Source organism: Heloderma suspectum, chromosome 7, assembly GCF_057233095.1.
Source record: "Heloderma suspectum isolate Gila_16-S chromosome 7, 16-S_ref, whole genome shotgun sequence".
In the NCBI taxonomy this organism is placed as follows: domain Eukaryota; kingdom Metazoa; phylum Chordata; class Lepidosauria; order Squamata; family Helodermatidae; genus Heloderma; species Heloderma suspectum.
This window is the reverse complement of record NC_139464.1, coordinates 53,015,001-53,038,151: the sequence shown is the minus strand read 5'-3', so window position 1 is coordinate 53,038,151 and position 23,151 is coordinate 53,015,001. Positions and strand designations below refer to the sequence as shown.

Here is a 23,151-nt window from a genome sequence, read left to right as displayed (position 1 = left end):
CTGAACAGGGAGGTTCACAGAACAAGGAGGAGCAGGTGTTAAGTCACAGCTTTCCTGTTCAGGTGGTTCTCTCATTTTGCTAGGTGCAGCAGAATACTAAAATGATTTTTTTTAAAAAAACCTAAAGCATCTTGACGATGGGGCGTAGTTCTTTGCTTGAAGTCTAGTATAATTGTCCAAGGCAGCCTTACTTAAATAGCAGTATTGTAAATGCAGTGAAATGCTTTTCACTGATTCACCTACATAGAGTGAAGGAGGAAAAAGGAAATCAGAGTTTGTACATCCTTCAGAGTTTGTACATTCTTCTAAACCCCCACCATCTTTGCCCTTCCCAAAATGGTAGTTGTCCTACTTAAATACCAATGGCCATGGGGGCTGGAAAGTGAGAAATGGGCCTGTACAATGCAATCTGCTGCTCGCTTGACTTCCTCCAGAAACTCTTTGTTTTCAAAAAGGGCACAGGTGCTGCTACAGAAAATTAGACATATTATTTTGGCACACAAAGAAAAGTAGTTGGACTGGTGAAACCATTTATCTTAAGTTGGTATACAGGTAAAGCAACTTCTATTTCCCAGCGTATGGAGAGCAGACAATCCCGCAGCAGCCAGCGTACTTCAGTGGCTCAGGTTAATTGGCAGAGCCTCCTGTGGAATGTAATTAACTCCCTCTGGATTTGAAAGCTTGCAGTATAATTAGGGCAGTGAGAGACTTGTTCTGAGCTGCAATGTACCGTGCAATAGAGGTCTAAACAATAGCAAGGAAACACAACTGGAATTTGTTGGCATCTTAAACAGTCCACTGATGGATGTCTCTGGACAGCCAGAATTCATACCATTATTTGTTTGCTTATTAATTGCCTTATGGTTGCACTGAATTGAATCCAGGGAAGACTCGGGGGTCCTTCAAGTCAGGCAGTGTACAAACACTCAAAACCAAGAGAGATCATTCTGAAGTGCCAGGACTCTGACAAGACATGGCAAGTAGAAGAATAAAGGCTACGATGTGTTGCAGAATGATTTATTAGGCAAATGAGGACAATCTGCATAATTGTAGGCAAGCTCAGTATGCATGTCTCTATTTACTGGGCAAATCTCTGTAGTGAATAGCTGCCCCTATTTTGCCTGCTAAGGACATTTTGGGAATGTCATTGAAAAACAGGTTTAGGATGAGTTGCTAGTGGTACATTTCTTCATCACCATCCCCTAGGTTTCTAGAAGTTAAATATCTAAAGAAACTACAGCTTGATAAATCCATGCACATCAACACTTGGTTACCATGTAGCACATAGCCTGCAGAATCTGCGTGGTGGATGTGACCTCTGGATAATGTATTATAGGACAGTTCTGTTTCTCTAGTATAGCTTTAACCAAAATAACCCCTCCTTTGCTTTTAAGACAGGACAGAATAGAGTAAATTAGAACAGAAACTGGAGGTGGAGAATCTCTTCAGCAATACATTTAGGTTGGGATGCTCACGCTGCAATACTTGGTACAAGAATGGAGGTGTTGGAAGTACACAAGAGTGTCCCCATTTTTCTTGGTGAAATGGAGATTATATTAGTGTGCACCCTGCTTAGACTGCAGCTACAATACCAACTATGTTTCTTTGGTGATGCAGAAGCCATGTGGCTTCATATGGAAGCTATATGAAGCCATTTCAAAGGTAGTGAAATACAATAGCAAGTAATATAAATTCTTAAGGTAAATCTTTGCTATACTGAAGTTTCACAAACAGCTGAATTTATATCAAATTTGTTTCTCCCACTGGTTGCAGTGTGGACAAAATTCTGCAGGAGACAACTGTACCCTGCCTTTTTAATACATGCTGCTCATATTTGTACTATCAAGATACCTGTATGCTAATCTTACAGGTCTTCCAAATATTTATTGGTGTATCCATTTGTTTTAAATGGATATCTGTTCTGTCAATAGAATAATTTATTTATTTAGAACAGATATACTCTGCCTTTCTTCCATCATGGAACTCAAAGGAATGGAGATAGGGCTCCTAGATGGCCTATCATCCAGACATTGACCAGCCCCAAACCTGCTTAGCTTCAAGGTACCTGCATCCATGTGCCTTCAGACCACATCTCATCAATGAGATGTAACAAATGGGAATTTACCATTGGTCATAGAAGCACTTTTCTGTGAAGGGGCAATTTCCCATTGTTCAGACCACATGTTTAAGAGCCATTCTACACATTATGCAAAAGGAGATTAAGACAGTAACATTGTACAGTAACATTGTATAGATTGTACTGCTACATACTAGAGGTGCAGTCATATTTTTGAATGGAAAATCCTTGAATATAGTAAATTACCACATAAGGGACAAGGGTTATCTTCTTTACAGTGGTAGCCTTTTGCATTTATGTTTGAAGATGGTTTTCAGTGGTTCTACTATAATTTCAACTCTTGTTTGACCTTACAGTTAAAATTTTCCCAGGATTCCTTGATTTTTTTTTAATGCAGTTATGTTAATGCTTTGAAAATCAGAAAGTTTTACATAACAAATGGGCATTTCTCCATTGCATTATTCATTGCTTTAGGTGACTGTGCTTTTGGAATACTATTGTGTACATTTGTCTTCTTGCAACGTTCCAATTTTATCATTTCTATTTAGAAGAAATATGTATGAGGTTATTACATAAAGAAAGCTAAGGTAAAATTATCTGTACCCAACTCATAGGGCTGATACAGATGATAATTGAGGTGAACTTGAACAAGCAGAGGCCTCAAGCACTCCTCCCCCATTCTCTGCACATCAGAGGAGGAGAGTGAAAGTTTCCACTTCTGATTCCACGCAAGCTTACAGTTAGGTAGAAACTCAGGGCACTGTGGTTTATTCCAAGTCTAGATAGTTAACAAGCCAGGATATCAAGCAGGGTATTGTTGCACTCAGGTCCTGCTTGTGTGCTTCCCATGGGTGTCTGGTTGGCCATGTGTGAACAGAATGCTGGACTAGATTAGAGATGTGAAGACACAGAGAAAAACCAGAAAAAATCAGGAAAAAAACAGTCTTTTTTCCAAGGACCTTTGTTTTCTGAAAAATTGGAAAAATTGAACAGCTTTGGATTATGAAAAATTTTATTTTAGAATTTAAGACAAGGTGTTTATATATTGTTACCAAGCCTTTCCTCCCCTCCAATGATTTCTAAAAGCTATACTTTTATATAAAGAGTAGAGATGTAAAATGTCTGGCAATAACGAAGCCATGGGGGAAAATGTTTTTTAATCCTCTCTGCAAGATTCTCAGAATCTCCAAGAATCTCTGTAAGAGTCTCAGCATAGTTCTTTCTTTCATTTCTTACTGAAATTATTCATCCAGCATATCTTTTACTCATAAACGTCTCGGGGCGCTCCAAGTCATGCCTAACCATAGTTCGCAATTGATTGGCAAACTAGAATCAGAAAGTGTGATTTGAAGTGGTTTTGCACTAATTTTGGTTTGGCATGATGCCCTGAATTGACAAACCAGTATTACAGCAATACCTCCACCTCCAAAAGTTGCTGTGCCATGAAGGAAGCAGTGAACTTGTGAACCTCAATGCTAAGGACAGAAAAGCAAAACAAACAACTCTAAACCATCGTTTGCCTGTTGTATATTTGGAAGGTCAAACCATGGTTTTCTCTGATGTCTGAACTGAGCCATAACATGCACGTCAGAGATAATAATGATTTCTTGTTGTTCCTTTTGCAGTTTCCAACTCTGCTAAATGGTCACATCCCAATGCAAATTCCCAGCTTGGATGGGGCCTCTTCTCCAGTTCTCCTTTCTCCAAATGCTCATAAATCCTGATGTCTCAACAAATTAAGGACTTGCTAACAAACTGGATTTAACACAGCCATTCTGATGGGTTTCATTTTTCTGGTGACACCAGGAGGACATGATGAAACCTCTTTTACTATGGTTTGCACTTTTCATTACATGAATGATCTACTTGTATGATGTTTATTTAGCATTTTTAAACAGTGGTTTTTTTTGTATAAGAAAATCTGTTGTGCATTAAAAATGAGTTATAATTTTTTTATATCCTTGTTCTCCAAGTGTTGAACACTGTTTGTTAATGAAGTACCTTTCTTAATAGATTTCAAAACAATATCTAAAGGATGTGAAACTTTTTAATTCTGTATTTCTGCATATTATGCATCATGCTTGTGTAAACTATAACCGGCTGTGCCTTCTTTTGCATAATGTTATATAAATGATTTATATATTTTCCAGTATTAAGATAAAGGTTGAAAAGGAACCAAGTATTGAACACCCCCTGCCCCTATGCTAGTATTTCAGTATTCCCATTTTGGTAGGCCATAATGGTGCAGTGTATTCATGTAATTTTGAATTAAGTGCTTTCCAGTTATATAAAGAATACTTCTATTTCCTTGCTGAATTGAGGGGCCATAATAAATGTTTTGGCCAGTAATTCTGTTTAAGAATAGGACACTATTTAGATATAGGTGCTTGAATTCTTCTCTATGGTAAGAGGAACATGGCCTTAAAATATTTACAACATATTTTAGGGACATTCTTAAAATTAGAGGATATAACCTTGCTCAGTACCATTCATTTTCATGTATTCATCAGACATTTAGAAGAGAGTTCAAACTGATCTTCATTTTCTTGACCATACTCAAGGTATTGCACCTTACAGGAAAAACTTTCAAGTCTGTTGTTAATCAGGGATGGAAAGCAAGTGGCTCCAGTTTTGCATGGCCAAAGGTTTAAAAAAACATAGGCAGTACTGAGAACTTTGAGAAGTGTTTCTAGTAATCATGATTGTAAAAAAAAAGTATTTAAACATGATTTGAGTTTGTCAATAACCAAGAAGCAAACATCGTAATACCCAAAATGTTTTCAGTACTCTTTTTTTTACTGTACTAACCTGATATTTGAACATTGTGATTTAACAATACCAGGGCTTTTGGTCTTCCCAGCAGGCTAGAACTTTGAGGGCCAAGGAATGGAGCATGTCAATGCCTAGAATGTCACAATTGGTTTCCTGAAGATGAAATACAAAATAAGAGAATTAAGTAAGTGTGTGTGGCATTATAGAAAAAAGAGTGTTGCACCCATCAGCTATATAATCTGGAAGATAGCCCATGCATGCATATTTTATGAACATGTTAACTATATCCAAATAGAGAAAATATTCAGATTAGTTGAAGCATCCCAACTTACATCATGTTCCCAGGGTTCGTTTTATATAAACTGCAGTGCTATCCTGTGTACAGTCTCACTTAATAATACAATCTAGCTTGAAAATGCTGGTTCCGTTGATCTAGAAATATGGCAGAAATGATAAACCTTTGGTCTTCCGGGTTGTGAAATGAAAATCCGTGTATGCGTTTTTAAACAAAAATATGCAATGACTAATGTGCTACAGCTGGTTCTCACTGTAATTCACATTCTGAAGATTGTATCACAGCAAAGCCCACCATTTATAGTTTTTGGAACATTTTTTGCTATTTAAAGGAGCCACTGATTTTCCTACCCCCCAGTTCTCACAGTATGATAGGCTCCATAGGTTTTCCAGTTTATGCTCCCCTTCCTTATCCCCCTTAGCAGGATGCATAATTTCAAACCGCAAGTTATCAATTTCAATACATGGAAAACATATTCACTGTTGAATATAGTCTTTCCCTTGCACACAGAACCCTATTGGCAGGTTCTTGGGGTATATGGACACATTTTTTAACATGTCATCTTCCTTCTTGATGCTTCTAGTATTATATTCCACATTTATTTCCAAAATTGTGATTCCTAGTCTACCTTTCATTGCAGGGAACCAAAACAAATTACAAACCTGGAAAACAGAAGGTTGTTAAAATATGTGTCTTGGTAATAGATGCTTCACCTCTGGAGCATGATGGAATTTGATAAAAGAACTCCAATAACAAGAACCTTTAAAAAGACCAAGGACTGAACATAATCTCTACATTTTCTGTGTTTTAATATATAAAACAAGAACTTCTCTAAGCCTTAGCAACCTCAGCAGGAAAAACATACTAGAGGGAGTAAGGTAAAATGTCTTGTTTCCGAGCATTTTAACATACTAGCCATGTTCGAGGGACCTTGATGGTTTCCATTACTAAAAAAAGGGGGAAAAGAAGAATAACAGACCAATGCAATAAATAACTATTCTGTACCAATGGTAGTTTGTAAATAAAATGGTAGATATGAGCTACTAATTCATGTAAATTAAAAATCAGCTGAAGGATAGAAACATAATGGAAGACTGCCCATTAAATAGTTTTTGTGCAAACATCTGTCACCTCTGGGATGGTTTTGGGGAGCAAATGCTATATCTATATACTGAAGCAGTGTACTGACAGTGCACAACTTTATTCTTTAATTTATGCAGGTTTACATCAAATGCAGGCTATGTACTTAAGCCACTTCAAATGGACCAAGGTGAATGAAATCTTCTGGGTTGTGTCTTAACTAGTCTTAAGTGACACTGATATTAAAATGTGGTCATAATATTTGCATTAAAGAAGAGTTAGCATCAGAGGCAACCTTCAGATTAGTAAGAACTGGGCTCCTACTCTTTCTTTGCAAACAGCTACACTGCTGTATGATACATGGATTCATAATGTCAGCCCCACTATAATGTAAGCTTTGTAAAGGCCAGGAAATGTCACTGTACATACAGAAATCATGTTTGCTGTGTAAAGCTACCGCTTTACTCTTATTCATTTGATTCCTGGACTGATTCATTTCACAGAAAAAAATCCATGCTGTTCTGCACAGGATAGTCAAGTAGCAAGGGCTTTAAAGGGAGACAAGGGGTTAGGTGTGGCATCTATGGGCACCTGGAAAGACACCAGACATTTATTAAAGTCAATAACCCAGTATGGTAGTATGTCTTCATCTGATTACTACATAAGGAAAAGAGGTGAGGGTTAAAATAGTTTTGAGTATGCAACTTATTACTGAATATTCATTTTCTGCAACAAACACGTTACTTGTGAATTTCAGTACCTGCCTCTTTACATTTTTAAGCATACAATTCTTTCTACCTGTTTGCTGTGTGAAACACCAAAGTGTACCAAGCTGTTGTGTTTGCTGCATAAAGGTGTGAAGATCTTGTTGCCTGGGCATTGAGAGAAGTATGCAAGGAGACACAAGGAAGAGTCACAGCTGGACACCGCCATACATTAATGTGGATGTCATTTAACATTCATTGTTGGCATTCCATTAAAATTTTTTAAAAACCCGGCTTTCCCCTTCTCTCTTGGAGATAACAGTCCTCATTCTGAAGCATGGAAACTAAATGAAGTAATTAAAGTTAAATGATATGTAAAAGGCTGATGCTCTTCCTTGCACCCAATACACAAGAGTTTTGGACTCAGGACATGGAGCAAAATAAAAATTTGTTCACAACAATTTCTCACAGAATCTTTAAATGTGTTATACAATTAGAGAATTTATATACTTACCTGGGAACACATGTTTACATATATTATGGGACAGAAAAGGTCAAACACATGAGAAAATAGGAAACAGGCTGCAGTTAGACATTGTATTTCTGAAGGTCTCCTTTAGAGGCATCATAATGGTTGGTAATGATGGACTGAGCAAGGCGCCAACAGCCTAAACTATCCATTAATCAATCCTGCTTTTCTAACACAAATGTCCTCTAAACCGGAGAAGTACTTTATTTTAATTCACTCTTTGCATTTGTAAACATTGGAATATCTTCAAGTTTTTACTTAACCTACCTCACAGGGCTGTTGTGAGGATCAGTGATATTTGTACAATGCTTTAGAAAAAAAATTAAAAGATTACATAAGTGGCAAGTAGCATTATTAAGGACAAAGCAGTCAGTAAATGGGAAACCACAGTTGGTTACTTATAGATCATGAATTCTTAGCATGGTCTTGTATAATTAGTGTACCATTTGGTAATGGTTTTGTTTTGGTTTTTGCTTTATATGTAATAATAATGATCTCAGTCTCTTCTCTATTGGCCGTGAGGATTTGTTGTAGTTTAGCAGTTCTCTCTCTTATCCCTGCATTTTAACAGTTGAACACACCTTATTAGTAATCCCAGTCAGAATTCCATTTTGGTACTTTACATACAGAAGGCTGGCTCTAAAATTCTTTTAAGTAGAACTCCGCTCATGGGACACTTCTGCTGGAGGAAGGCGGGAGGAAGTATCTTTGCTGATTCCGCCTTCCCCCTGCAGCCTCCTGAAAAGCTGCTCTGGAGATAGTGGGGAGCTGCAGAGGGAATTGGCAAAAATTGTTTCTCTCCATTTCCCCCAGTGGGAGCCTCAAAGCCTCTCAGTTCCTTCCGTTTGTGGAAGGGACACTCTGGATCCAACCCAGAAATGAATAACTACACCAAAATGGTTAATGGATCAAATTCTTTAAAACTAAGGGCAGTATCCAACACTATACTACTGTTAATGTAAATTACGTTGCCTAGTGTAAACGACCTCTTAACGCAATGCCAGTAGCACTTGCTGGTGTGGCAGATTTTCCAGGGAAACCTGTTGCAGCAGTAAGCATTATTGGTGGTGTACTAGCGGTCGTTTATGCTAGTGCAATGTAATTTACGTTGGCGGTAGCATCACACTGGATACTGCCCAAACTTTTCATCAGATATGCACAGGTGATACCGATTGCAGCAGTGATTGTACTTGTGAAACGTAAAAGGCAACTCCTAAGGTAAACTGGACATTTAAGAGTCTCAGCTTTCATTATAAGAAGTTTTGATCTCTGCAGGCTGATAAACTGAAGTATGAAAATGCAAGCACAAAAAAGGTAAAAATGAAATTGTAACATTTTGTTTTCTAACTTATTTGATATAAATTCGGTGTGTCTGTGTTTTACAGTTTCTCAATTATACAATGTGCAATTTGACATCCAAAATATTAATTAAAATGACACACAAATTACAAGCAAACATAGTATGTGGATTAACCACAGCTCATGGTATATTTATTTCCAAAGTGTCACTTGTGCTGAAATTGACCCATATTTTATTCCCCTCCTGAACAGGATAACCAGAGACTGAATCACTTTGCCTTGTCTCATATCACGTGTGTTAAAATGGCATCTTCTGCTGTTATTACTGATGCAAAGTAACAAGCACGAATTAGCCATGTTTTATATGAAGCCAGCCTGCTAACTTCTGCAGAAACCTATGCCTTGGTTCCAGGAAGCAGTGATTGCAGAAGAATATGGCCTCAATCGGTCAACATACCTGGTCCAACAAAACATAGTTTGCTGAATCAGAATGCTTCCTCCTCCATTCCCCTTTCCGCCACCCCTTGCTCCCTACAAACCAGGATTGTACACAGGATGCTCCTGATCCAATAAACCATAGTTATCTTATGACTCCTTCGAAGAGGGACTAGAATGCAATAATAATTCCTACAGCTGATCTACACGTGCAAGCTAGTTTTTGCACAAAGTCTTCACTGGATCAATTTTCTACTCTACAATTATATAATAGAATGCTTGTCATGAAACATGCAAAGACAACTGAGGATTTCCATATAATATTTATACTTTCAAAAGTACAATATTAATACAGGTCCATCAGTTAGAAATAACAGCAGTTTGTTAGCTCTACAGGGCTTCTTTAACGTAAAACCAGCTTACAAATGCTGAAAAGCAGCAGTGGTCCAATAGTCACCATTACACACAAATTTGTCATATCTTCCAGAAAATAAAAAAAAATGTTCCCAAATTCAATTTACTAGTATCATGAAATATTAATAAAACATCCCCAAACATGCCACAATCACTATTCACAAATAAAGTTAAAGAAACATACAATTTTTCACTTAATACTGTTAAATAACAATAATAAACTACAAGATTTCCTGAACAGAAATGGTAGGACCCCTGAATGTTTTACAGTGAACATCAGGAAAAAAATTAAGTTATCTATGACTATTTTTCATGATATACCAGCCAAAGATTTACATAACCATTTCAAAATATACCAATAAAGATTTACAGCCTCTTGAAGATGCACTAAACAAATAGGTTCAGAAAGGTGAACACAAATGCTTAAAAATACTGTTACTATCACCAGGAGGTACTTATGATACTCACTGAGATGCATAAGCTTAGTAGTAACATGTTGACTAGCTCCAATAAACAGATAACATCTAAGATCTTTAAAACCCTCTAAGTTCTCATGCTTTACAAAGTCTGCAGTATGGAGTGATGTCTTCTCTACTATGGACTTGCACTCTTCCAGTGGATTTCCAGTCACAGAACAGCCATGAAAGCAGGTGGGGTGGGGTGGGGAGAGAGACTGGGATGCACAGCTCCCATACTTTGTCTTTAGTCATTGGAACATCAAGAAAAATACCATGTTTCCAAAGTAACCCAGGAGAGAATGTATACAAAATGCTCTTCAAAGTATAGGTTAGAAAAAGGTATACAGCGAAGGTAATGGCAGTAGAAGTCACGTGCTGTCATCCACGAGAGCAAAGCCTGATGAAATTCATATGCCATTCCTCAGTAATGGACATGGAACCTGACTGCATGTAACACAGAAACTATTTTTCACCTGTTTGAATCAACGTCTGTACTAAGTGATTTTTTAAAAGTATTTTGTAAGATTTTAGTTACTTTACATCTAATGTTAAATAAGAAATTTATGGGCCAAGAACTTAGAAGCATTAAAGACAAATGTACCTATTTAACAGTCAAGAAAGCTATGTTTACATTCCAGGAAACATTGCAGTTAAAAAAAAGAAGATATAAAACTGCAGCAATAATTCATGAAGAGAAACAGATGCATTCACATATTATATAAAGCCATTGCAACTTCTGCAGGCATCCAATTGTTTGTTAACTATACAAACAGTAGTTATTTAGCAGCAATGATTCCGCAATAAATAATGCACTGTGTTTCTCAGTCCTGCACAAAAATTGCAGCTACTGTTACATTAACAGTTGTAACCTACTGGCTCTAATGGCAGAGGAGACCTTAAAATTGACTGTACAAAAATTTGTCACACTGTGACAACAAATATAAAAACATAACCAGCAGGTCTGAAATAAAAAGACTGCACTGCAAGGAGGACAGTGTAGACAAACAGAGTTCAAGTCCACCAAAGGAACAACTGCCTTCAGACTAGAGTCCTTGATGGATGTAAGACAGCCTAGGGCTTGAAACTGCATTGCCAGCTTCAGAAAAGCATGCTTTGTCTTCTGTTCTTCCCATGTCCTAAAACATAAAACAGGAATGTTGTTAAGAAATCCAAGCAAGCGGATCATCACAGTACAAGATCCTAGCGTCTTCATGCATCACAACAGACAGGTAGAGTAACTAAGCTAGGTTTTATTTTGCTTTTTATTTTTATATTTTATACTGTAGTTTTAAACTTTTATATTTTATCATGTTGTACTTTATGGCTTAATTGTTGTGAACTGCCCAGAGAGTTTCGGTGATTGGACAGTATAGAAATGAAATTAAATAAGCCATTCCTGTATGCTTTATTCCTACAGCAACTTTCTCATCACTTCCCCATGAAATGTACCTGGGAACACATTGCAAAATGCAGCAGCTCCAAGCTATGGAAGAGTACTCATTTTCCTCAATTTAGTTCCCTGAACTCTGAGCAAAAGCTCCATAACTGCAAGGTGCTTAAAATACAGACACCAAAAACACATTTGAGGAATCTCAGTAATTCCAACTATTCACTTACAAGGCGTCAACTTTGCAGTTTCTAACCCTCCAGCCAGAGCAAAACTGGAAAAAAAAACCCATAAATCTTAGCAGCTTACATACCTGTCTCTGGGTAAGTGGAATTTCGAAAGCCGGGGTCTTTCTGCAGCTGAATCTCTTTCAAAGTGAATATGGACACACCTGAAACAATATAGGAAGTGACTTTTTACTTGGACAGCAGCCTCTCTTTTTTACCACCACCCCCATAACACTATGCTCCGAAGCTGCAATAAACTACAATGGCTGTAAGATGGAATGAGAGGGAAGCAAACAGTGGGACAAATTCAGGAGTTTAGGGGGAGTTTCAGGAGTTTTAGGAGCTTCAGACTGTTATCACTCAATGACTTACGAATCGAGTAAGAGGGGGAAAGAATATTGCCTTTCCCCCCTCATTGCTACCCCCAACCCCAGCTGGACAAGAGCAGGAAGCGCTAACAGCTCAAGATTGCTTGACTGATCCCGATAGATTCACATGTGGAAGAAAGTTCTCCCCTAGAATCCTCATGTGGGGTCAATACCTGTTCGTTCATATCCAAAAGGACTCAAGTGGACACAGAGTTTTGACTCAGTGCAGTCTTTAGAAAGGTTCTTGGTTTAGGAAGCAGCAGCCAAGGAATATGTACCAAATGATGTCTCTTCACTCCAAACAAGATTCCCAACTAATACCAATGACAGAGCAGAATGTGCTTACTTTCTGGAAGAGTATGTATCCTTGTTCCAAGACTTCTAAAATAGGCGTGCTTCATAGCTTCTTCTGCTGAAATTCTTTTCTTTGATTCATACTGTTCAGCAAAAACATATAATATATTTTATATCTGGATAGGTCAGTTGAACAGCTCATGTTTTGCATGCCTAAAATTCCAAGTTCAGCCCTGAGAATCTCTAGCTATAAAGCAGTTCAGGTCGAAAGGCTGGAAAATACTTCTGTCTGAGACCATGGTGAACTTCTGCTAGTCAGAGCAGACAATACTGAGCTACATGAACTCGTGGCTTGACTCAGTATACAGCAGCTTCCAACCAGACATCTAAATAGACAAGAACACTGCTATGTTTTCTATGTCTGCTGTCTATTTCAATTATTTTGAATGGGACTTTTGTTACTACTTCACCCAAGAAGGTAGAAAATTTATTATTTACTCACTATAAGATTTTGTACCCCACTCTAAAGTCAAGAAGACTTTCAAAGTGGCTTGCAAGGATTAAAACAACAAAATCCCAACAAAATTATACTTTAAAAAAGCACTACTAGCAACATGAAACAGCCTCAGAAAAGCATAGAATAACAGCTCTAAGTCGAAAAGTAGTAAAGAAGAAGAAAAAATCTCTAGGCAAATAAAAATGGCACTGAACATTTTCAACCTTTGTGCCAGGCAAGCCTTCTTGGAAAGAACATTCCATAACTGATATGCCACCACAGATACCCCTGGTCACCATCCACCTCATTTCTGAAGGTGTGGCTGGGATTCTAGGTATTTGGAAGATGATCTTAACACTTGGTCAGAGAGGCAAAAGGCAGGTACCTGTGTCCCAAGCCATTTCAGGATTTAAAGGTAAGTACCAGCACTTTGAATTGTACTCAGAAACAGGCTAGTAGCTAATGCAGTCATTCCAAGTTGTTTCAAAAGGCACGTTCCCTTTGATTAGTCCCAGTCAGTAATCTCGCCACTGTATTTTGTATCAAATGAAGTTTCCAAATAGTCTTCAAAGGCAGCCCCAATAGAGTAGTCTAAATGAGATATTACCAGAGTATGGATAAACATGGCTAGGCTATTTCTGTCTCTGAGTGGTTGCAACTGGAGAAAAGTATTCCATGCCAAGGATCTACTTGGGCCTCCAAAGATAAGGCCACATTTAACAGCACCCCCCACCCCCCACTGCAAGTGCAAACCTTTAGGAGGAGTGCATTCCAAACCAGAAATGGCCAAATACTTCCCAAGTAAGACAAACCAACCACAGGCAGTACCTCTACCTTGTCTGGACTGAATTTCAATTTATTGGCTCTTATCCAGTCTATTCCTGATTCCAGATGCCAGTTCAGCAACTACATAGCCTGATGAATCTGATGAAAGGAGAAATAGAGTTGGGTGCCATCAGCACACTGATGACATCTCACCCCAGATCTCTAAATGACCTCACTCAGCAGTTTCATATAGATGTTAAAACAGCATCAGGAGCAAAACAGTGTCCTCTGGCACATGGCAGCATCACTGACATGGGCAGAGCAATAGTTTCCCAACACCACCTGAAAACCTATCAAGATAGGAATAGAACCAGTCCCCAGCTGCTGTCCCAGAGAACTGGTCCAGAAGGATGCTGTGATTGATGGTACTGAAAGCTACCATGAAGTTGAGGAGAATTAGTAAGGTTGCACTCCCATTGCCTCTCAATATAGGTCATCTATCTGGGCAACCAAAGAGAGATTTCAGCTGCAAACCCAGGCTAAAAGCCAGACTGAAAGGATCCAGATAATCCATTTCTCTACATGCCAAGAATGTTGTTATTGAAATGTAAACACATTTGAGACCCAATTCTAAGTTGTATGACATAATCCTAAAGCTATATGTAACTATCGGATGATTTCCATGGAAAGAGGTCTCGCTTTATATTCCCTTTCTATCGGGAAACCATCATTTTTAAATTTGCTTCCCTTCCTCCTTCCTTGCAGACTGACTACTGATGTTGATAATGGCAGTATGGTGTCTTTACCCCTTTGGCTTACCTTGGTACTCCAAGGGGTCACAGGTAAACAATTAAGTGGGGGTTCTACAAAGCCTTCTCAGTGGAGGTGCCCTGTTTATGGAATTCCCTCAGCCCTAGAGAGGCCCCGCCTGGCATTAACATTGTTATTCTTAAAGTGCCAAAGTCATTTTTTAATTCTTCCAGGCTTTTTAATGCACTTTTATCTTTTAACATGGTCTTATATTTTGTGTATTTTATTTTGTTTTTGTAAACCACCCGGGAAGCTCTCCTGAAGAGTACTGTATAAATATGTTTAAATACATAAAGTTTACCACTGGGACTAAAATCTATCCTAAAACATGGTCAAGATCTACATAGTCTGAATGAGTAACTGAAATTCTTAAATAACTATCAGAAGTAATTCCTTCAGTTTAGAGTACGAGCTGGGTTGCTGGGTTATAACTCCAATCACAAATGGTCCACAAAATTAAAATATAAACAAAGTTGCACAGAAATGTCTGAGGGGGGGCAAAGATAACTTGTATCTGTAAAATCCAACATGTCACATTAGCTTGCCCTATATGGATCTGTTCCTTGCTCATTCCCTACCTTATAGCAGCTGCATGCATATCCCCTCCACTGATATTCACCAATTCCTCCCCACCCCAATAACCCATCATTTGGTGATTTCCTGGCTTTGGTGCATTTTTTCCCATTCTAAAAGTTTGAAATGCCTCTCATAAGGCTTAGTTAATGGCAGTAAGAGCTTTAGGGCACAATCTTATGCATGTTAGGCAGAAAAAAGTCCTACAACTCCTTTTTTCAGTCTAAACATGCATAGGATTGCGCCCTTAAGCTATGATATGTGGCCATTAAAAAAAAAAAAATTGGCCCCACCTCCTTTGCCCTAAGCCCCTCTCACCACTGGAATACGGTCTCCAAGAGCTTCTTTGCTCTGGAACAACATGGGAGGTGATGACAGGGCAGAGGGAGAATTGGTGAAATCTGCCTCCCTCCCCATTCTGCAGATGGAAGCCTCTGCTGGATCAAAAAGCCTCCTATCTATGGAGGGACACCGTAGAGTACAACCCAGTTTTCCTACGGCTATTTTTCTCCAGCTACACCTCTTATCTCATGAAGCTATGCTACTCATTAGGAGAAAGGAACAAAAACATCTGAAAACATTAAAGATTCCCCCCCATCACTCGCCCAGAAAAACATGCTAAATGGAATGATTTATGCAAATACCTTTGCTAATTCCTTCAGTGTAGGACTCCCTATAGGACTCAAAATATTCTCTTTTTTGTAAAATAAGACTGTATGTTGTACCAAACACCCTCCCCAGGAAAAAAAATCAAATAATTTGCATAATGTTCCTTAAAATTCAATAACGTATTCTAAAACTCAAGTTTTAAAAACCAACAAACAAATAAAATATTTCATTTTTTTCAGCCAGAAGCTGGGGAAAAAGGGATAAATATGGCAAGTGAGGAGGTTGTCTGGGGCTCAGGATTAGTAGTCACAGAAAACTGTAGGCTGTAAAAAGCATCTCTGAGCTTCTGCTCAGCTCCTCCCTGGCTTCTGATATTTAAATCAACCACTGCCCTGAGATACTGAGATTCTTCTCTACACCATTAGGGCTAGAAAATTTGCTTTAACAAGGGTGTGGAATTAAATCCTCGCATAACAATCCTATATGAAACCATTAGTGGGGGAAATGAACCTTAAAAATAAGACAGAGGGAGCGCCTCTACATTCAAGAGAGCAAACAGACCTCACTTCTGTCTGGTGCTGCATTATGAACTGATCATGCATTGCAGTTAATTTTGTAGTCCCATCATCTAGCAAACTTAAATTGCAGAGTTCTTCTGAAAAGCTCAGTATACATGTATAAAGTTTTTTAAAACCCAAACGAAGAGCAGCTTACTTGAAGAAATTTTACTATCAGTTCAATGCCTTCTGAGTCAAGTCTAGAAACAAACAAGAACAAGTTTAGTGTTTAATAGTTATGCGTTCATAAACATTGCTTCTCAAAGCAGGTTTTAACAATAGAAGTGACATGTGCATCTCTTCATTCATATCCTCTTCCTTTCAAAACATTCAAGTACTGGACGCAAATAAAACTCCTAATTATACAATGAGTTTATGGGACCCTAGTTGTGTAAATCCACTCACAAAGTCATGCCTCTGCTAATATGTATGGGCAATACATGTTTAAAGCTAATGGTAGAATTCAAGGACACGTGCCAGAGTATGCTGCCATCAAGGTGTGCTGGGCAACAAAATTTGCATCCCATGAGCTGCTACAGTAAAAGTGCTGCCTTTCTTCTAGAAGGCTACTTTCAGCCTGCATTTGATTCTGCCCCCCATACACTATACGGCGAATAAGATAAGGAGAGTCATCAGTAATCACATAATATATTTCATCTTATGATCTCCCTTATATTTAATCAAGTTCTGTTCCCTATTTAAAAATGGACTGGCAGATTGTGGTTTTTTAAAAATCCTGTAATCCTGTACAAAAGACCTATAATCTGTATTCAGGACTTTGATGACAATGTTAAATTTCTGGGGTGCTTCAAGATGAGACATTTATGGCGCCATCACCATAATTCCTCGTTCATGGAATTTTATGGGAGAACCAGACGACATCAGCATCCGCTTGTAATCCTCCCACATTTTCCCAGCAGTTCTTCTGGCTCTTTGCTTTCCACAAAAAAATCCTTAAGAAGGGAAAGATGGAATAGGTGCAGAATGCCTTTTGATCAGTGGTGCTAGGAGCTGACAATCTGGAAGCACCCATGGAAAGAATCTATTTCCAATTTTACATGGTGCAAAAAGTATTAATTGGATTATAAGCAGATATTCTACAAATTTGCTTTCTACCTACTATTGCTAATATAAAAGTGTTGCAGTTCCCTGGAGAAAAACTAGCCCAACAGTAAGAATATTTGGCTAATTAGAATGTAACAATATATCACCATGCTATGCCACTACCATACCAAGGGTAATGTGTTCATTTGCCCCCGTGTCTTCATATACAAATACTTATGGTTACAACAGAAAAGCAGCAGCTCGAATGCTCTAACTTCAGGTACCTTGGAGCATGGTTGATTAAAGGCTGTGGCTTGTATTTGGGAAAGTTGTAGTTCCTAAACTCATCGCTGGAAGTAATGCCTGGCCACATTTCTTGTGATGGAGTTCCTGAATTCAAAGATTAAATAAATTTCATCCATATAAGGAGGACTAACTATATGCAAGCATTAAAATAAAGGTTTAAATATTGCATTTGAACCCAAAAGAGAAGGTAAACAATCAACATTATTGTAGTTAAATCCAGTGAAATTATATATTAATTTGCAGTAATAAAAGTACCCCGCCTTTATGAACAGATACATACTGTAATTACAGTTTGACACACTTTGAGAAATCCTCTTAAAAAGAGCAAGGTAAAGCCATAACTGTAAGCTAAGAATAATCTATTTACCCAGAAGTCTGAAAATTAAGTGCAATTCATCTTCAACGGTTGACCCAGGAAAGAGAGGTCTGCCAGATGCCATTTCGAAAAATATACATCCAACTCCCCTTGAGAGAGAAAAAGTTAAAATGAGAGTTAAAATGGAGATGACAATTTTTGTGTGACTTATATAGTGGTATATGATTGCTGTGGTGTGCCTTCCTTGACCTAGAATCATAGAATAGTAGGGTTGGAAGGGGCCTACAAGACCATCGAGTCCAACCCCCTGCTCAGTGCAGGAATCTGAGTCAAAGCATCCCTGACAGATGGCTGTCCAGCCTCATCTTGAATGCCTCTGGTGTAGGAGAGCCCACCACCTCCCTAGATAACTGGTTCCATTGTTGTATTGCTCTAACAGTCAGGACATTTTTCCTGATGTTCAGCCGGAATCTGACTTCCTGTCACTTGAGCCCATTATTCCGTGTCCTGTACTCTGGGATGATCGAGAAGAGATCCTGGCCTTCATCGCTGTTGCAACCTTTCAAGTACTTGAAGACTGCTATCATATTTCCCCTCAGTCTTCTCAAGGCTAAACAGGCTCAGTTCTTTCAGTCTCTCCTCATAGGGCTAACCATGTACTGTTGCTAATGCTAACGAGAACAAAACAACACGTCAACAAGTTAACACAGCAAGGGCGCAATCCTATGGGGACAGGTGGCCTCCGAACTCAGAGGTGACTGCTTATCCAATGCAGGGCAGGAGAAGCATGGAGGGGATTGTTCCCTCTGTGGTTCTCCTGCCCTGCATTTGTGGCTAGACAGACTATTTCGGCTGTCTATCTGCAGGAAGGCAGAGCGGGGCAGGAGTCTGCCAGGTGACATGTAGGATGTGTCGTGCCGGCATTTCCTCCCACCTCGCCCTGGAATGCCCCCAGACATGCCCCTTTTCAGCCGCTACGCACTCCTCTTCCGAGGCAGTGCAGAAGGGGGGAAGTCTGGTTCTCCAGGAACCGACCTCGGAGTGCGGGCTCCAAGGTTGGTACCCCGAAAACCAGATATCCTATGGCTGTCTAGCCACTGACTAGCGGCCATAGGATTGCTCCCCCCATTGCATTATTTTCTTTCCACCAGAAGTAAAAAATAATTGACAAAATTTGCATGCATTGCAAATATTTTTCCTGATGGATCCCAATTAGTCTCACTATTGCAGTTTTGAGATTCCAAATATGGAGGTGTTTAAGGAGCTTCATTTCTTCTTTTAAAATAAGGGATTTCTGACAATTCAGCCCAGGAGCATAAAATATGTTCTTCCTCCCTTTGTCCCCAATGTCTTAAGTGTAAACTAGAGGAGCTTTGAATGTTTATGACATGTGACAATACTACAGAGTTTGAAGGTCAAAAAGCATGTCGGATGTGTAATTTGACTGCAAGCACACACAGATTAATATTTACGAAAGACATACCACATGTCAATTTGTGTTGAATATTCGGAAGATCCAAGGAGAACATCAGGCGGCCTATACCATAGTGTGACAACCTCATTGGAATAGGTCTTCGTAGGGACAGATTTTGCTCTAGCCAAGCCTTCAAAAATAAAGAGAAGTATGAATTTCCTGTAGACGCACTGTAACCACTTCCATTTCATACGTTATATACATATTTGCTTTCATTTGTGCTTGTATGTGGTTGAAGATACTACTGAGCATTTAAAATATGTAATGCTGGCTGCAACAATACAGGAGTGTACACATCATTTCAAGAGACCCATGCTTTTTAGAGTTTAATTCTCCCAATAAGAACAGAACTCTGGATGCATTCTCAGCTACCTTTTGCTTAACGTCAATATGGGTATGTAACTTGCACAAAGGCACCGAGCGTGTTGTGATGGTGGGAAGAGAGTGTTGGAAGAAGGCAGCATTAGTGGGCAATGTGGGCCAGCACAGGCCATTAAGATTACCAGGGCATGTCCACAGTTGGGGGGACAGAAAGGGGGCAGCTTCTGCTCTCCTGCAAGCTTTTCCAAACCTGGGCCATTTTTGGATATTGGGGTTTGCTCAGCAGGGTGAAGAAAAAGAAGAGGAGGAGGAGAAGAAAAAGGTCACTCTCCACCTTTCCTTTCCCACCCTTCCTGCACATTTGTTTTGTTCACATTGGCCTGGTTTGCATGATCATGGCAGCTGAAAAGCCGCTATGGCTAGTTGTATCCACCACACAGGCTGGCCAGATATCCTTGGCCATATCCACAGCAGCACGGTTTTCCATGCTGTCCAAACCTGGATGGCGTGGCTTGTGTGTGTGTGTGTGGGGGGGGGAGAGCAACCCTCAAATAACCCAACAACAGCCCATGGGTTATCTGAAGGTTGCTGCCCATGCCAAACAAGCCATTCAATCTGGGTTCAGAGGACACAGAAAGCCGCGCTGCTGTGGGCAATTAGGAAAATTTGTCCAGCATGTGCCCGGTACGTGCAGCAGCTACAACAAGCTGTGGTGGCTTGTTTCAGCCACCGTGACCGTGTGCACCGGGGCACTGTTCTGTTTGTGTTTTTTCTTCCCTCATGAGCTTGGTCCTCCCTAGTGCCTAAAAATTAAGGTCAGCACCCAAGAATTTCAATAAGCTTTTCAAATCTAGGGGAAAACGTAACATATGAAAGTGGCAGATATAGGGAAGGAGCCCCATTTAATTCTGAATATGAACTGAAAGTGAATTACATAAAAGCTTTTAAACCAAGCAAATTAGCTGCTATCAACAGAGGGCACGGAGCATGCTCTACAAATAGTCAAGAGGAAAAACACTTTGAAGCACTACTTCTTGGTATGTTTCTCTTCATCATCATTGGGGTACTTCATTTAAAGAGGAGCAAGCAAAAAGGACACCGAGTACAAGGGTCAGAGCTGAGCCAAATGTTCATGACTTTCAATTCATGCTGAAATGTGCATGTTTGATAAGAGGGCCTCTCGTCAACTGCTAAACAAAAGGCACAAACATCAAAAGTGTTTCTCTGCTCTTTGTCCAAGTACAGGACATTTATAGTATCCCTGAAGAGTGGCACAAAGTCTCTGAAAGAGTGATTTGTGAAAGCTCCCAAGAACCGTGTAGGTCCACAGGCACTCCTGACCCGTGGGAACGCCGTAGCCCCTGGTTTGTATGACAAAGCTTGTGGAGCTGCCTAACACAACTGAGTTTTAAAGCTTAGGGACATTGCATTGTAAATATTTGCACATGTATGTACATGTACATGTATATATATGTGTGTGTGTGTGTTTGTACATATACACACAGACATCTTATAAATGACGTGAATTAAGAACAAGCCATTAGCTCCATACCAAAGTCTGCTAGTTTCAATTCTCCTCTTTCATTAATGAGTAGATTTTGCGGCTTTAGGTCTCGGTGTAGCACTTTTCTTCTGTGACAATATGCCAAACCACGGAGAATCTGATATAAAAATAACTATAAAAAGGAGGGGGGGAAAGAGGTTAATTCAGACTTTCAGATCTGATAACAAGCCTTGCATGGCCGACTATTTGAGCATAACTGCCAGGCCCTAAAAGCAATATGTAGATGAAAATGAGGACAAACAAGTTGTGTTCAGGTGCCAGATACCCTAATTGTTTTTAGCAAGTTTATTCTTATTACATAAGGGAATTGAGTGCATTATTTTAGAGCACTCCCTCCCCTTCTCTGCATTCAGTATTGCCATGTATGTCTTGGTGCCTCTCGTTACCTTCCCTGCTACTGCGGAAATCTATTTGAAATGCTGTGAAAGCAGGGCTGCAGGTTAAGCCAGCCATAGGATAAAGCAAACAAAAGAAACCTCTGGTTGTCACTGTATTTTTAATCACATTTGACATACCTCCCCCGGTCCTGAGAACTTGCATTTAGATACCACAATAGCCCATGCCTGCTTCCCTTGTGTTTCTTCCCTCCTTTCTTGAATTTCCCTCTGATATCCTCCATGTTTCTTTTTCTCTGTGTTTTTTTGCTTGGCTAACAACCTGCAAGCGGCACCCACCTGCTCAAAGACAAAGGTGTCTTCATACAGATATTTCTTCATACAAGAAACAAACCAGCTCCAGCTAATTATTATTCACACACTCAATATCCTGGCATACTGCCAAGCATTGTAGTGCTGAATTCAGTCAGGGAACCTTTTGGGAAATGGCTTTGGAACAAAAAGTGGTGGTGCTTTTCTCAGGGATTGGCAAACCGTTTCCAAAAGTGAGCTGAAAATGTTATTTTGCCAGTGTTTTTTATGGAATCTTGTCATCAAGTCATATTGGGCTGGCCTCCTTTGTAGCAATTCCTCCTTTGTCTTGGAGATGCCAACCCCCCCCACTTGTTTCCCCCCACCCCACTGCCCCATGAATATTGTTTTCTGTCCTCTGTCTCTACCCACATTGTGGGCAAAGGGGGTTGCGTCAAAAAGACAAAGGTAAAAATCCAGTGCTGAGGTGATTACTGATGCCTAAAAGCAGTTATTAATCATCTGCAGAGCACTCTGAGTATATATATTCAATCTGCCATGTTTGAATCCTGCCCTTCCTCCAAGAATCTCAGGATGGTGCATATGTGGATTCTAATGTTTTGGCCTTCCATCCTCCCTGCGAGGCAGATTAGGCCAAGAGATAGCGACTTGCCCAAGGGCACACAGGGAACGGCAGGTCTGAGCAGGGCTTTGAACCTGACTTTCCCACACACAAATAGGGATGAGTGAACATATGTTTGAGCTCACTGAGGTTCTCCAAATTCCTCCGTGAAGCTCAGTTCACCTGCTTTGCTTTCCCTGAATGCATCTCCCCACTGCTCCTTGATTGGGAAAAACACATATTTTTGATCAAGAAAAATTTGCATCCTTCCCTATTGGAAATGAACATTTCCTCCCATAGGCTAAAGCATGAAAATGCAGATTTTAGGGGGAAATGCACACTTTCGAATGCAAATGCAAGTTCGGGAAATTGTGAAAATTTCTCAAGAATTGTGTTCTTGCACGTGTTCATGTTCAGGGTTGCGAATCGGACATGCTCACATGATTTATGAACAAAATTCTCATACATCGCTATTCAAATGTTCTAGCCACAGCACCAACTTCATAATAACCCTGTTAGGTCTTTAGTAGATTAATTTCAATATATGGTGAACAGAGGATGAAATAAATTACGCTCCCAGGACCAAAGGGATTTGGGCCCAGGTCTCTGAGTTCCACACCCAATAGACATGCTAAATGCAATACTGCTCGGTGCCATACAAGAGGGGGCTTCTAGGGGCAGACCCTGTTTTATGTGATGGACATAGGCAAAATGGGGCATCATGTGACT

General features: G+C 39.5%; 2 protein-coding genes across 3 annotated transcripts in view; one reads left to right on the top strand and one right to left on the bottom strand.

Moving 5' to 3' along the window:
* The window catches only part of ELK3 (ETS transcription factor ELK3), a 42,357-nt gene extending 36,780 nt beyond the window's left edge, over positions 1 to 5,577 (top strand). The window contains exon 5 of one of the 2 annotated variants that reach the window (XR_014784354.1): positions 3,703 to 4,848. Coding sequence is in view for 1 of the 2 variants with exons in the window: in XM_084810220.1 (XP_084666346.1) it covers positions 3,703 to 3,801 (99 nt within the window). In the remaining variant the exon portion in view is untranslated. Of the gene's footprint in view, positions 1 to 3,702 lie in introns of both variants that reach the window. The other variant, XM_084810220.1, reaches the window with a different exon arrangement.
* A 3,344-nt stretch (positions 5,578 to 8,921) lies between these two features.
* Positions 8,922 to 23,151, bottom strand: part of CDK17 (cyclin dependent kinase 17) — a 92,258-nt gene continuing 78,028 nt past the window's right edge. Inside the window, exons 10-17 of the mRNA XM_084810219.1 lie at positions 21,163 to 21,286; positions 19,299 to 19,419; positions 17,867 to 17,964; positions 17,478 to 17,583; positions 16,307 to 16,349; positions 12,392 to 12,482; positions 11,764 to 11,841; positions 8,922 to 11,199 (exon numbers count right to left, since the gene is read on the bottom strand). Of these exons, the coding sequence (XP_084666345.1) occupies positions 11,162 to 11,199; positions 11,764 to 11,841; positions 12,392 to 12,482; positions 16,307 to 16,349; positions 17,478 to 17,583; positions 17,867 to 17,964; positions 19,299 to 19,419; positions 21,163 to 21,286 (699 nt within the window). The 3' untranslated portion in view covers positions 8,922 to 11,161. The remainder of the gene's footprint in view (positions 11,200 to 11,763; positions 11,842 to 12,391; positions 12,483 to 16,306; positions 16,350 to 17,477; positions 17,584 to 17,866; positions 17,965 to 19,298; positions 19,420 to 21,162; positions 21,287 to 23,151) is intronic.